Source organism: Chlorocebus sabaeus, chromosome 8 (genome assembly GCF_047675955.1).
Source record: "Chlorocebus sabaeus isolate Y175 chromosome 8, mChlSab1.0.hap1, whole genome shotgun sequence".
Lineage (NCBI taxonomy): Eukaryota > Metazoa > Chordata > Mammalia > Primates > Cercopithecidae > Chlorocebus > Chlorocebus sabaeus.
Window position 1 is genome coordinate 71328486 of NC_132911.1, and position 14337 is coordinate 71342822.

A 14337-nucleotide genomic window follows, 5' to 3' on the forward strand; every position below is an offset into this window, starting at 1 on the left:
CAGCAGATTTGGTTCCTGATGAGGGCCCTTTTCCTGACTTTGTCATTGTATCCTCATGTAGTAGAGAGAGCAAGGTCTCTGGTCTTTCCCCCACTCCATTTTACCCCAGTTTTTCTTAAGTACACTTAATCTCGTCACGAGGACTGTACCTTCCTAATCTCATCTAAACCTAATTACCTCTCATAGTCCCCAGCTCCAAATACCATTAGAATAGTATGCAGGGCTTTGATATAAGAACACAATTCAGTACATGGCACCAGAATTATTAAAAAGTTGGTTTTGACAATTTTGACTCGTGTTCTCATTGCTTTAATGGAGTAGCAGGTTTTCTTAAAGTTCTTATTCTGCCATTCTAGAAGTGCTTTCTATAAATCAGTTTTATAACATTTTCATCCTTCCAATAAGATCCCTCATGCCCATTTATAGTTAATCCTAATTCCCATCCTCAGTATAGTTGTTTATAAGTTCTTTTCTGTTAAATTTTTCTGAAGGCCACATTAAAAAGTGTAAACTTGTTATAAAAGTTAGATAACTGAGTGACCAGCTGAATTATCTTACAAACCAATGACTTTCAAATATCTCTATTTGTTTCCAAGCATTTTAGCATGAGAGGTGGAAGGAACCTGTGACTCTGTGAGCTATTTTGATGTACACACAATCCGTCTTCTTTCCATTGACTTCATTAATTTAGCACACTTTATTTTTTGTATCATTTGAGAAGATGGTAAAGATTTTGATTAGCTTTAGTCTTTCATAAAGATGGGTGTGTTATTATATTTCTAGTGTAGCCACTAAAAGTATAGGAACAAAAGGTACAACTTACTACAGTAATAGAGCAAAAAATTCAAAAAAGAAGAACCAAAATAGAATTGGGAAATTGTTTGTTTTATTAACTGTCTGATCTTTTTCAACTTTGGTGATGGAATAAGTTAAGAACTTGTTGGCCAGGTGCAGTGGCTCATGTTTGTAATCCCAGCACTTTGGGACACCAAGGTGGGTGGATCACCTGAGGTCAGGAGTTCAAAACCAGCCTGGTCAGCATGGTGAAACCCCATCTCAGATTAACTGGGTGTGGTGGCACATGCCTGTAGTTCCAGCTACTCGGGAGGCTGAGACAGGAGAATCACTTGAACCTGAGAGGCGGAGGTTTCAGTGAGCCAAGATCACGCCTCTGCACTCCAGCCTGGGTGACTAGAGCGAGATGCCATCTCAAAAAAAAAAAAAAAAAAAAAAAGCTTCTTGGCCGGATTCAGTCTTATACAGACTAATACAGAGTGTGGAATGAAGGAATACTCTCCAGTTACTATTATGAGACTTTCATAATCTTGATACTTAAACCTAATAAGACCAGTATGAAATGGAAAATTACAAGCTAGTTACACTCATTAGCACAGACACAAGAATTCTAAAACTGAACCTCAAAGTATAGAGAAAGGATTATTGATCTTGAATTGGAATTACTCTCGAATATAGGGTGATTAAATGTAGTAGAGTATATCAGTTAAGAGCCTAGACTTCGTAGCCTGATTGCCTTGGTTTGAATCCTACTTTTACCATGCATTAGCTTGAGGTATATTTCTTACTTCTATTCGTTGTCTGTTAATTCGGGTAATAATGGTATCACCTCATAGGGTTTTTCTGATGATCGAATGGTTAAAATATGTAAAGTGTTTAGGACAGTGTCTGAATACTAGGAGCTAATTGGTGTTAGATAAAATCAACTACTGTAATCTACCATGTTAACAGAATAAAGAAGAAGGCTGTATGATATCCCAATAGACACAACCATTAAAATAATTTCATTAGTGATTAAAAATGTAATAAAGTAGTTTAGAGGGGAGCCTATAAACATGAAAAACTTACATCATGTATTTTATTTAATGGTGATAGATTTAAAACATTCCTTTTGAGATTCTATCATTGCTTCCTTTCACAGGGCTTAATAATTTCAGCAAGGCCAAAAATAAGAGAAAGAAAGGAGGGAAGATAGGTACAAGGATTAGAAAGGAAGAGAGAAAACTGCTGTTATTTGCAAAAGAATATATGGTTAATATTGGAATTAATATGAAAGTTTTCACAGAATTACTGATTACAAAATCAATATATCAAAAGCAGTTGCAGGAAATGGAAGTTCCTTAAAAAGAATATGACACTGTGATTCCATTCCTAGTCATGTAATCAAAAGAAATAAAAATACATGTAGATGCAAAGACTTGGATGTGAATGTTTATAGCTGCGTTATTGATAATAGTCAAAAAGTGGAAACAATTCAAGTGTCCATCAGTGAGTGAATGGATAAACAAAATATGTTATATTCATGCAATGAAGTACTATTCAGCAACAAAAAGTAATGAACTACTGATATAATATGGATGAACCTTATAAATGTTATGATAAATAAATCTATACATGTATACTATAGTGGTCCCATTTATATAAAATGTCCAGGAAGTGCAAATCTGTAGAGACAGAAAGTAGGCTACTTAATTAATTACCTGGGGTTGGGGGTTGAGTAGGGGTTGATTGCATATGGGTATGAAGGATATTTTTGGGTTATAAAAATGTTCTAAAACTGGATTATGGTGATGGTTGCACAACTTTATAAATTTACTAAAAATCGTTTAATTGTACACAGTTGACCCTCAATAACACAGGTTTAAACTGTGAGTCCACCTACATGTAGATTTTTTTCAACCAACTGCAATAGAAAGTACAATAAATAAAGTGAGATGTGAAATCTATGTATGTGGAGGGCCTACTTTTTTTATGTGGGAGTTCCATAGGGCTCACTTTGGGACTTGAGTGTACTCTGATTTTGGTATAGGCAGAGAGTCCTGGAAACAATCCCTCAGAGATACCAAGGGATAACTGTACTTAATATCCTAATCATTTCCTTCCTTTCATCCTGATCTGACTACATAAATCCTTAAACCCCCTTTTTGGGGGAGTCAGGGAGGAGTTGATAGATAAAGGTTAAGAATTTGGGTCTGTGAGTATGTGGGCGATATAGATAGGAGGGATCATGAGTGAAATAGATATTGAGAGAACCAATCCACCATATAATTTATAAACAGTATATTTTGAGAGAATGAGTTTACTCACATAGACCCTCTCAACCTTCTTTATTCATTTACACAAAAAGAGCCCCCTTGCTCTGAAAAAATAAAAAGTCAGTTAGGAACTATTTGATCTAGTTTACCTCATCTTCCCTTTTACCCACTCATAATCCAATGTGATAGTATACACAAACATACTTGTTTATCTTAATAAAAGATTGTAAGTTAGAAAAGGTAAATACACAATGGAACTGATTTTTTAAAGCAGTGATATTTTTGGAGAAGAGAAAGCTTTTTTAAAATTTTAAAATCAGGCTGGGCACGGTGGCTAATGCTTATAATCCCAGCACTTTGGGAGGCTGAGGCGGGTGGATCACTTGAGGCCAGGAGTTCAAGACCAGCCTGGCCAACATGGTGAAACCCTGTCTCTACTAAAAATACGAAAATTAGCTGGGTGTGGTGGTGGGCACTTGTGGTACCAGCTACTCGGGAGGCTGAGGCAGGAGAATTGCTTGAACCCGGGAGGCGGATGTTGCAGTGAACGGAGATGGCACCATCGCTCTCTAGCCTGGGCGACAAGAGTGAAACTCCATCTCAAAACAAAACAAAACAAAAAATTATAAAATCAATATTTGAATTTATCTTTTATAATGTAGATTTCTAAAATGTTTTACTGCCTTCAAAGTCAGTATATTCCTGTACTTAAACATGTGTTATGTTGGCTGGGTACAGTGACTCACGCCTGTAATCCCAGCACTTTGGGAGGCTAAGACAGGAAGATCACTTGAGCTTAGGAGTTCAAGACCAGCCTGGGTAATGTAGGAAGACTTCGTTTCTAAAAAACGTGAGCCAGGTGTGGTGACGTGCACCTATACCCTCAGCTACTTGAAAGGCTGAGGTTGAAGGATCACTTGATTCCAGGAGATCAAGGCTGCAGTGAGCTATGGTGGCGCCACTGCACTACAGCTTGGGTGACGAAGTAGGACCCTGTCTCAAAAAAACCCAAAGAAACAGCACTTTATTGCTTGTGATTTATATAACAAGAATATGTTTAAAATTTTTTCTTTTATGTTTCCTTGTGAGTTTTTCAAAAATTTTAATTTTATTTGAGATAGACTTTTTCCTGTAATTACATTGTTTTATTCTTGAAATAGCTAAGAAGTAATTTTATTAGTAAATCATTTAAAAATAAATCATTAGTTATTGTGTTACTTGAGGGACTTTGGCTGTGTTATTATTTCTGTATGTTCAGGAAACTGCCTAAGTCACATGTGTACTGTTCAATGAATTACCACAAACCTTTTTCACTCCTGTGTAACTATTACTTAGGTTAAGAAATAGATGCAGTAAATTTGAAAGTTGCAAGGATTGTCAAAACAAAGGCAGAAAGGAGCTAAGGAAGGGGCCACTTACTTAAGGATTCCTCTTTGGCCTATAGAGAAATATCCTTCTGTATTTTTAAATGTATTTATATGCCATGCTATTTCAAAAAACTGTTGTGTTTTCTTCTTGCTTTGACATCGATGGATTTAAATTATTTATTGTGTATTTGATGTAGGAATACGGTTGGACAGAATGAACTGAAGGTTACAAGTGATCAAGTGATAAATTCAGGATTGATATTTGAAGATAAACCGAAACCTTCCAAACAGTCACTTCAGTCTTACCAAGAGGCTTTGCAGCAGCAGGTATTGATTCATTTACTCATTTACTGTTGAACATCTTAAGTGTATGCATGGTGTGGTCCCTTAGAGCTCAGAGTGTGGCAGGGGAGGGGAAAAAACCAGTTAATTATAATTCAAAATGCTGAGTTTTGAAGTGGATACAGTAAAATGCTCTTGGAAGCATAGGATAGGGAAAATAATTGCCTGGGGCAGTTGGGAGAACTTCACGCAGTGGCTGATATTTGAGCTGCATGTTGTGCAATGAATACATTAGAAGTTGCTGGTGTATACAGATAATGGAATTGGTGTGGAAGAAGGGGCTGGAGGGTTAGATTGTTCTAGTAGATTGTGAAGGACTAGCTAATAAGGGGTTTTCAGTTTCATCTGGTTATGGGGAGCTGAAGGAAGGAAATTTTAAGCCAAGAAAAGTATGAAAGGATTGGTTGCTTTGAGCAGATTTATCTTTTATGAAGATAATTGGTTGTGATTTGGACAATTGGGAAGAGATGTGGCAGGGAAATTATTTAGTAGATAGTCCACTAAGGAGGTGATGAGGCCCTGAACCAGATGGGGATGTTGGGGAAGACATCTAAGAGACAATTCTCAGGTTTCATTGACAGGACTTAGATATAGGGAGGGAGAAATAACAGAGGATTTGAAGATGATTCCTAGAAGAATAATGAGGCTATAAACCAAAATAGAGAAAACAGGAAGTAGTTCATGTTTACAGAGGAGGATAATGGATTATTTTGTAGTTTGTAATATTTGCAGAGAATTTAAGAGTAACTATCAAATGTGTGGGGTTCTTTGTGGGAATTCCCCTACCCTCTGAGAGGGCCCTGGGACTCTAACTTAGTTACTTTTCTATAGAATTCCACTTGGATTTCTTTTAAAAGTACTTTTGTTCAATTTTTACATGGGCAACTTTCTTGAAAGATTTTTAAAATTACAGAATTACCAACATTTTTTGTATGTTAGGATTCTACAAATAAAAGACTGAATTTTAAATTCAGAATCTGTTTTTGAATGAGCATGTTAAAAACACCACTGACAAAACTACATTTTTCAATAGAGGTCTATTTGATGTGTGTGATGACTTCTTTGGCTATGCTGGAGCAAAAGATTGCTTAACTTTACTGTGCATATAGTTATGAGTTTAAAAGTGACTTTCCAAAATGTAGACACTTGTTTATTGTCTATCCGTATGTCTCTACAGAACAACCCTGTGCTTATACTTAGTGATGATAAGAATGCGTTTGTTTTTTTACTGAATACAGTTTTACAGAAATATTGCAGGTTTGGTTACAGACCACTGCAATAAAGCAAATATCACAATGAAATGATTCACATGAATTTTTTGGTTTCCCAGTGCACAAAGAGTTAATCTTTACACTATACTGTGGTCTGTTAAGGTACAACATGTCTTAACATACGTAAACTTAATTTAAAAATACCGTATTGCTAAAAAAAATTTAGCAAGTCATAATCCTTTTGCTGGTGGAGAGTCTTGCCTCAATATTGATGGCTGCTGACCGATCAGGGTGGCAGTTGCTGAATATTGGATGGCTGTGGCAATTTCTTAAAATGAGACAACAGTGAAATTTGCTGCATCAGTTGACTCCTCCATTCATAAAAGATTTCTCTAGGATACGATGCTATTTGATACCATTTTATCCGCAGTAGACCTTCTTTCAAAGTTTGGAGTCCTCTCAAAACCCTGCTGATGCTTTATCAACTTAGTTTATGTAATGTTCTAAATCTTTGTTGTCATCTCAACAATATTCACAACATATTCACCAAGAGGAGACTCCATCTCAAGAAACCACTTTCTTTGCTTATTTGTAAGAAGCAACTCCTCATCCATTGAAATTTCATCATGAGATTGCAGCAATTCTCTCAAGTCTTCCATGCCTCACTTCTAATTCCAGTTCTCTTACTATTTCTTCCACATCTGCAGTAACTTCTACCACTGAAGTCTTGAATCCCTCAAAGTCATCCATGAGGGTTAGAGTCAAGTTCTTTCGAACTTCTGATACTGTTGATATTTTGACTTCCTTCCATGACTCACAAATGTTCTTGATGGCATCTGGAATGGTAAATTCTCTCCAGAGGGCTTTCAGTTTAGATTTCCCAGATCCATCAGAGGAATTACTGTTTGTGGCAACTATAGCTTTATGAAACATATTTCCTGAACAGTAAGAATTCAGTGTCAAAATTACTGAATGAGTTAATGGGCTACAGAATGGGTATTGTATTAGCAAGCATGACAACAACGTTAATCATCTTGTATATCTAGCTCTTGATTGACCAGGTGCATTGTCAATGAGCAGTAATATTTTGAAAGGAATCTCTCTTTTTTTTTTTTTAGTAAGTCTCAACAGTGGACTTAAAATACTCAGTAAACCATTCTTGAAACAGTTGTGCAGCAATCCAGGCTTTGTTGTTTCCTTTCTAGAGCATAGGCAGAGTAGATTTAGCATCATCCTTTTTTTTTTTTTTTTTTTTTTTTTGAGACGGAATCTCACACTGTTGCCCAGGCTGGAGTGCAGTGGTGCGATCTCAGCTCACTGCAAGCTCTGCCTCCCAGGTTCACGCCATTCTTCTGCCTCAGCCTCCCGAGTAGCGGGGACTATAGGTGTCCGCCACCACACCCGGATAATTTTTTTTTTTTTTTCTTTTTGTATTTTTAGTAGAGACAGGGTTTCACCGTGTTAGCCAGGATGGTCTCCATTTCCTGACCTCGTTATCCACCTGCCTCGGCCTCCCAGAGTGCATGAGCCACCATGCCTGGCTGATTTAGCATCATTCTTAAGGGCCCTAAGGTTTTCAGAATGGTATATTAGCATTGGCTTCAACTTAAAGTCACCAGCTGCATTAGCTTCTAATGAGAGAGTCAGCCTGTCCTTTGAAGCTTGAAACCAGACATTGATGTCTCTTTACTAGCTATGAAAGTCTTCTTTTAATACAAGGCTGTTTTGTCTCCATTGAATATCTGTTGTTTAGTGGAACCACCTTCATCAGTTATCTGAGCTAGACTTTCTGGGTAACTTGCTGCAGCTTCTCCATCAGCACTTGCTGCCTCATGTTCTACTTTTTTATTTTTATTTTTGTTTTGAGACAAAGTTGCACTCTGTCGCCCAGCCTAGGGTGGAGTACAGTGGCACGATCTTGGCTCACTGCAACCTCCTCCTCAGCCTCCCGAGTAGCTGGGACTGCAGGCACCCACAATCACGCCCAGCTAATTTTTTTTTCTTTTTTTTTTTTTTGTCTTTTTGGTAGAGGTGCAGTTTCGCTATATTGGTCAGGGTGGTCTCGAACTCCTGATCTCAGGTGATCCGCCCACCTCGGCCTCCCAAAGTTTTGGGATTACAAGTGTGAGCCCGGCCCATGTTGTACTTTTATGTTATAGAGATGGCAGCTTTCCCCCAACTTCATGAACCAACCTCTGCTAACTTGCAAGTTTTCTTCTGCTTCCTCACTTCTCTCAGCCTTCATAGAATTGAAGAGAGTTAGGGCCTTGCTCTCGTTTAGGCTTTGGCTTAAGGAAATCCTGGGCTGGTTTGATCTTCTATTTAGACCACTAAAACTTTCTCTGTAACAGCAATAAGGTTGTTTCACTTTCTTATCATTCATGTGTTTACTGGAGTAGCACTTTAAATTTTCTTCAAGAATTCTTCCTGTGCATTTACAACTGGGCAAAGTGTTTATTTAGCATAGGATGCCTAGCTTTCAGCCTATCTATGCATTTGACAAGCCTTTCCCACTAAGCTTAGTCATTTGTCACTTTTGATTTAAAGTGAGAGGTGTGACTCTTTCATTCACTCAAACACTTACATGCCATCGTAGGGTTATTAATTGGCCTAACTTCAGTATTCTATCAGGGAAAAGAGAGACCCAAGGAGAGAGAAAGAGACAGGGGAATGGCTGATTGGTAGAATAGTCAGAATACATATGACATTTATCCATTAAATTTGCCATCTTTTGTGTGTGTGATTCATGGCGCCCCAAAACAATTACAATAGTAACATTAAAGATCACCAATTACAGATCACCATAACAGATACAATAATAATTTTAAAAGTTTGAAATATTGTGAGAATTACCAAAATGTGACACAGAGACATGAAATTATCCCATGCTGTTAGAAAAATGTTACTGATAGACCTCCTCAGTTCAGGGTTGCCATAAATCTTCAATTTGTAAAATATGCAATGTCTGTAGCCGGGCGTGGTGGCTCATGCCTGTAATCCCAGCACTTTGGGAGGCTGAGGTGGGTGGATCATGAGGTCAGGAGGTCGAGACCATCCTGGCTAACATGGTGAAACCCTGTCTCTACTAAAAATACAAAAAATAGCTGGGCATGGTTGGGGGCTCCTGTAGTCCCAGCTACTCCGGAGGCTGGGGCAGGACAGTGACGTGAACCTGGGAAGCAGAGCTTGCAGTGAGCCGAGATCGTGCCACTGCACTCCAGCCTGGGTGACAGAGCGAGACTCCATCTCAAAAAAAAAAAAAAAAAGAAAAATAATTCAACGTCTACAAAGCACAATAAAGTGCAGCACAATAAAATGAGGTGTGCCTGTATTTAACGTTGCCAAGCATTCCCCAGAGAGCATTGATCCTCCAACCTCAGAGTTTTGAGAATAGAGTTTGCCTAGGGAAAGTAGGTCTGGTAAGGTTGAGGGTAGACTTTGTGGCTGGGCATTCCCCTTGAAAGGATAGATGAAAAAGGAACATAGGGATGGTTCTGATGGTCCCATCTGATGGTCCCATGGAACTGTCAGGGTTAGAGAGGGAATGGCTCAGGTAGACACTGGGGGAGGGAAGGAGGAGTTAGTTGAGTCTGAAATAGCCTTAGTGGCTGGAAAGTCATTTGGTGTATATAGAGGAACAGGGGCTATGTATTCTAGCCATTGAATTATTTTTATTTTTAATGTTATTTAATTATTTAGAGACAGTGTCTTGCATAATGTTGCCCAAGCTGAAGTGCAGGGGCATAATCTCGGCTCACTACAAACTCCACCTCCTGGGTTCAAGCAATTCTTGTTCCTCAACCATGCAAGTAACTGGGATTATAGATGTGCGCAACCACACTCGGCTAATTTTTGTATTTTTAGTAGAGACGGGGTTTTGCCATGTTGGCCAGGCTGGTCTTGAACTCTTGACCTTACGTGATCTGCCCACCTTGACCTCCGTAGGCATGAGCCCATTGAGTATTACGTATTTGTGATTTTAATCTTTGTAGGGGAGTATACTGAAGAAAAAAATTTTTTTTTTCGTTTTTCTAACAAAAAGTAACATCTGGTATTACTAACTTCTTGTATTGGAATACTTGTCAGCATTTATTTTAAATATATTTTATGTTGTCAAGATTCGGGAAAGAGAAGAAAGAAGGAAGAAAGAACGTGAAGAAAAAGAAGAATATGAAGCTAAATTAGAAGCTGAAATGAGAACATATAATCCCTGGGGAAAAGGTGGAGGTGGTGCTCCTCTCAGGGATACAAAAGGAAATCTGATAAGTATGTTATTTCCACTGACTTGTTTTTAAAATAAGCTAAATTATTTTTAACTTTTTAAAAGACTGGGGAGTAGAAAAAAGTAGGAATCATAGCCTCTATAGCAAGGTACGTATGTAACTTAATGCATATGAGGTATTTTGAGAATAAATATAATAACAGAGGCTAGAAAGCATTTCTTCTCAGAATACTATTCATTTGTTTTTATTGTAAATATTTCATCCTCTGATGTTGATAACCCAGCTGCAGAGAAAAGCTCATGTTAGTTGATAAGTTTTTACTGAAACTGGTTCTTAGAATATTTTGTTTTCTCATAAAAAATGATAAAACCCATATTACAAGTTAAAAACTAGTAACATGTCTTAGAAATGAAGGATCTAAAACAGTTTTGGGAGGGGATTTTGTGTTTAATTTATATATGCAATATACCTGCTCATTGCAAGAATTCCTTTGGGAAAAAAAAAAAAGACATGATCATAGAAACTTTCTAGCAGGTTTCATAATTTGTTGATTTATCTTTCAATTGTGTACTCTCAAAAATGTTTGATCTAGTAATCACACAACAAATACTTCGAAAGAGCGGCTTTGCACAACTTGTTATATACCGTTGTCTGTTGGTACCTGTGGAACATTGGTTCTAGGATCTCCTGTGAATACCCAAATCCACAGATGCTCAAGTTCCTGATATAAAATTGGTAAAGTGTTTGCATATAACCTACACAAGTCCTCCTGTATACTTTAAATCATCTCCAGATTACTTGTAATACCTAATACAGTGAAAATGCTATGTAAATAGTTGTGATCTTGTATTAGAGAATAATGACAAGAAAAAAAGACTTTTTACATGTTCAGTACAGATGCAAGCCTCCATTTTTTTGTTTTTTAATGTTTTTGAATTGTGGTTGATTGAATCCACAGATGTGGAACCCGCAGTTACCAAGGGCTGTTGTATATATTAGGATGGTCTCTGTTTAAGGTTTAGTTAAGCAGAATAAAAGTAGATCAAAGATATACATTTCATGTTCTTTAGGTATTATATATTGTAGGAATAGATGAGTGATAGAATCGAAAGATTGGATGTTGAGTTAGAATTCTTATGTATTATGCCTTTGCTTCTTTGTTAAATATTGTTTTTTTTAAAAGACATATTTGAGGCCCACTTTAATTTACTTTAATTTAATTAATTTTTTTGAGACGAGTTTCACTCTGTCACCCAGGCTGGAATGCAATGGCACCATCTTGGCTCACTGCAACCTCTGCCTCCCAGGTTGAAGCAATTCTTCTGCTTCAACCTCCCAAGTAACTGGGATTTATAGGCATGCACCATCATGCCCGGCTAATTTTTGTGTTTTTATTAGAGATGGGATTTCACCATGTTGGTCAGGCTGTTCTCAAACTCCTGACCTCAGGTATTCCACCCATCTCAGCCTCCCAAAGTGCTGGGATTACAGGTGTGAGCCACCGTGCCCAGCCTACTTTAATTTTAATAGGTCTTTTTTTCTTCCCGAAAGATTTGTTCCTTTCCTATCTTCACCTCATGAATAATTTTCTCACAGTTTTGAAAGAGTGGAATTCTTATTACTTTCTTTATTGATGAAATGATTTTAGATGATGCCTAGCTAACATTTCTTATTTTAATAGTTAAGTGTTTACTTGAAAATATATTAGAAAAACACAAGTTTTCCATTTACGAATAGTGCTATAATATTTTATTTTAAACTACAGGTATTAAAGTGAAGGTATTAGTCCAGGCATTTAATGGAAAGTGCTGTAATAAACCCAAATTCTTAGAAGCTTAAGGGCCTCTCTTGTTAGGCATCCATTTTTGTCCCATTCTGATGCTGTTTGGGTGGTTCTCCTCCAAGAAGTGATTCAGGGATCCATTGTTTCATTCCTTCATTTTAGAGTCCTTTTCTTCTTGTCCAGGGACAAATTGAGGATTTTGTTGGGTCCTGGCCTGGATGTGGAGGAAGATCACTTTTGCCTTCATTCCATTGTTCAGACCTAGTTATGGGGTCTAACCTAACTGCTTGGGAGGCTGGGAAGTTTAACTTTCTTTATGCTCAGGAGAAGGACATGGGATTAATAGCCATATGGGCAATCTTTGCTATAGTAAATTTAAATTATAAATTGATAGAAATATACTAGTTACCATGAAAAGTGTGCTTAACTGAGTGAAACATTGGAAAACGTTGGGATAGAGCAGTTTTCTAAAATCTACCTCTAAGATTATTTCTAGTTCAAACAATACAATTGTGGTGTTCTGTATGCCTTTAATTGGTGGAAGTGAGTAGGATAAATTTGGGTTATTGAGTTATAAAATATTGTTTTAGAATTGCTTGACCTAATGAGCATGGAGAAAATGTTTCTTAGATTTCAATTTTTAATATTAATATTTAGTTGGCTTATTTAATGCTGTCTTCATGCCATGAAATAGAAAAGGCATACTATTTTATCAAATACAGTATAACTCAATGATATTTTCAAAGCAAGTAAACTCATCACTTAAAAAGAGTATCAGTTTATTTTGTATGTGGATGCTACATTTTATTTTTATTTTTATTTTTTGAGATGGAGTTTCGCTCTTTTACCCAGGCTGGAGTACAATGGTGCAATCTCAATTCACTGCAACCTCCGCCTCCTGGGTTCAAGCAGTTCTCCTGCCTCAGCTTCCTGAGTAGCTGGGATTACAGGCATGTGCCACCATGCCCGCCTAATTTTGTGTATTTAGTAAAGATGGAGTTTCACCATGTTGGTGGTCTTGAACTCCTGACCTGAGGTGATCCACCCACCTTGGCTTCCCAAAGTGCTAAGATTACAGACATGAGCAACTGCACCCAGTGTAGCTACTATATTTTAGAGAAGGCGGGAAAGTTACATTTGAAATATGTAGCATAGAGCCTAGTGATGACTAAGACCATATAACATCTGTTCATTATCTTGGCTAACTTTAATTCTGCTGCTGACTTTTCTAATTACTCCTGTTGTTCTTTTTTTGGTCTTTTATTCCAAAGAAATTAATAAAATTGAATCTTAACCCTTATCTTACCTGTCTAAGAATCTCTCTTTATAAGGCATAGTAGTTATTAATGAAATATAAAAATGTGTTATTCATGCAACTGTAAGATAGTGTCACCCCTTTTAAAGTAAATACTTCTCAATTTATTTGTACAGTACTTTATTCTGTTGTCTTTCTTAGTTCTTTATTCATTAAAGTTCTTTATTCAGGTTTTCATTTGAAACTTTACATGAAACTGTCCATGTCAAATGTTAAAACATATACACCAAAAGAAAAATGTCAATAAAAATAAATTAAAAGATAAAAACCACTTTGAAAGATGGTATCTCATAGTTCCAATTGATTAAAAGGATGATTAGTCAGTTCTTTTACTTACTCGTCCACCCATGCCAATCTGTGATCTCCTTTCTGGCATGAAAATATTGCCTTTTTTCTGACATTTGTATTTTAACATAGTGTTTGTGAGATTCATCCATGTTGTTGCATATGTCAGTAGCTTATTTTTTTTTTTTTTATTACTGAATAGTATTGCATTGTCTGGAGGTACCACAGTTGTTTATCCATTTAGCAGTTGATGGATATGTGGGCTGTTTACAGTTCAAGGCTATTATAAATAAAGCTGTTAGAAACATTCACTTACAGATCTTTGTGTGAACATAAATTTTTATTTCTTTTGGGTAAGTGCCTAGGAGTAGAATTGCTGGGTTGAATAGTAAGTGTTTAACTTTATAAGAAACTGCCAGAACATTCTCCAATTTTGTTGTGTCATTTTGCATTCCTGTCAGAAAAGTATGAGGTTTCTAGTTGCTCTGAATTTTCATCAGAACTTGAAATTATGCATCTTTAAGCTTTTAGTTATTTTATTGAAAGTGCAGTGATGCCTCATTTAAAAAAAACTTTTTCTATTGTGAAATTAAGACCTAAAAGAGTTGCAAAGATGGTGTAGAGAGTATCCTTCACCTTGTTTCCTGTGACGTTATTGTCTTAGATAATCATGGCACAATGATCAAAACTAGAAATTAACCTAGATACAGTGCTGATAATTAAATTACATACCTTGTTCGAATTTTACCTGTTTTTTTTTT

General features: G+C 36.8%; 1 protein-coding gene across 12 annotated transcripts in view; it reads left to right on the top strand.

Annotated features, from left to right (window-relative positions):
- CSPP1 (centrosome and spindle pole associated protein 1) overlaps nucleotides 1–14337 on the top strand; it is a 132563-nt gene that overhangs the window by 65354 nt on the left and 52872 nt on the right. For all 12 annotated transcript variants that reach the window (XR_012093703.1, XR_012093704.1, XR_012093705.1 and 9 more), the window contains 2 exons: nucleotides 4615–4744; nucleotides 10089–10236. Coding sequence is in view for 9 of the 12 variants with exons in the window: in XM_073018143.1 (XP_072874244.1) it covers nucleotides 4615–4744; nucleotides 10089–10236 (278 nt within the window). In the remaining 3 variants the exon portion in view is untranslated. The remainder of the gene's footprint in view (nucleotides 1–4614; nucleotides 4745–10088; nucleotides 10237–14337) is intronic.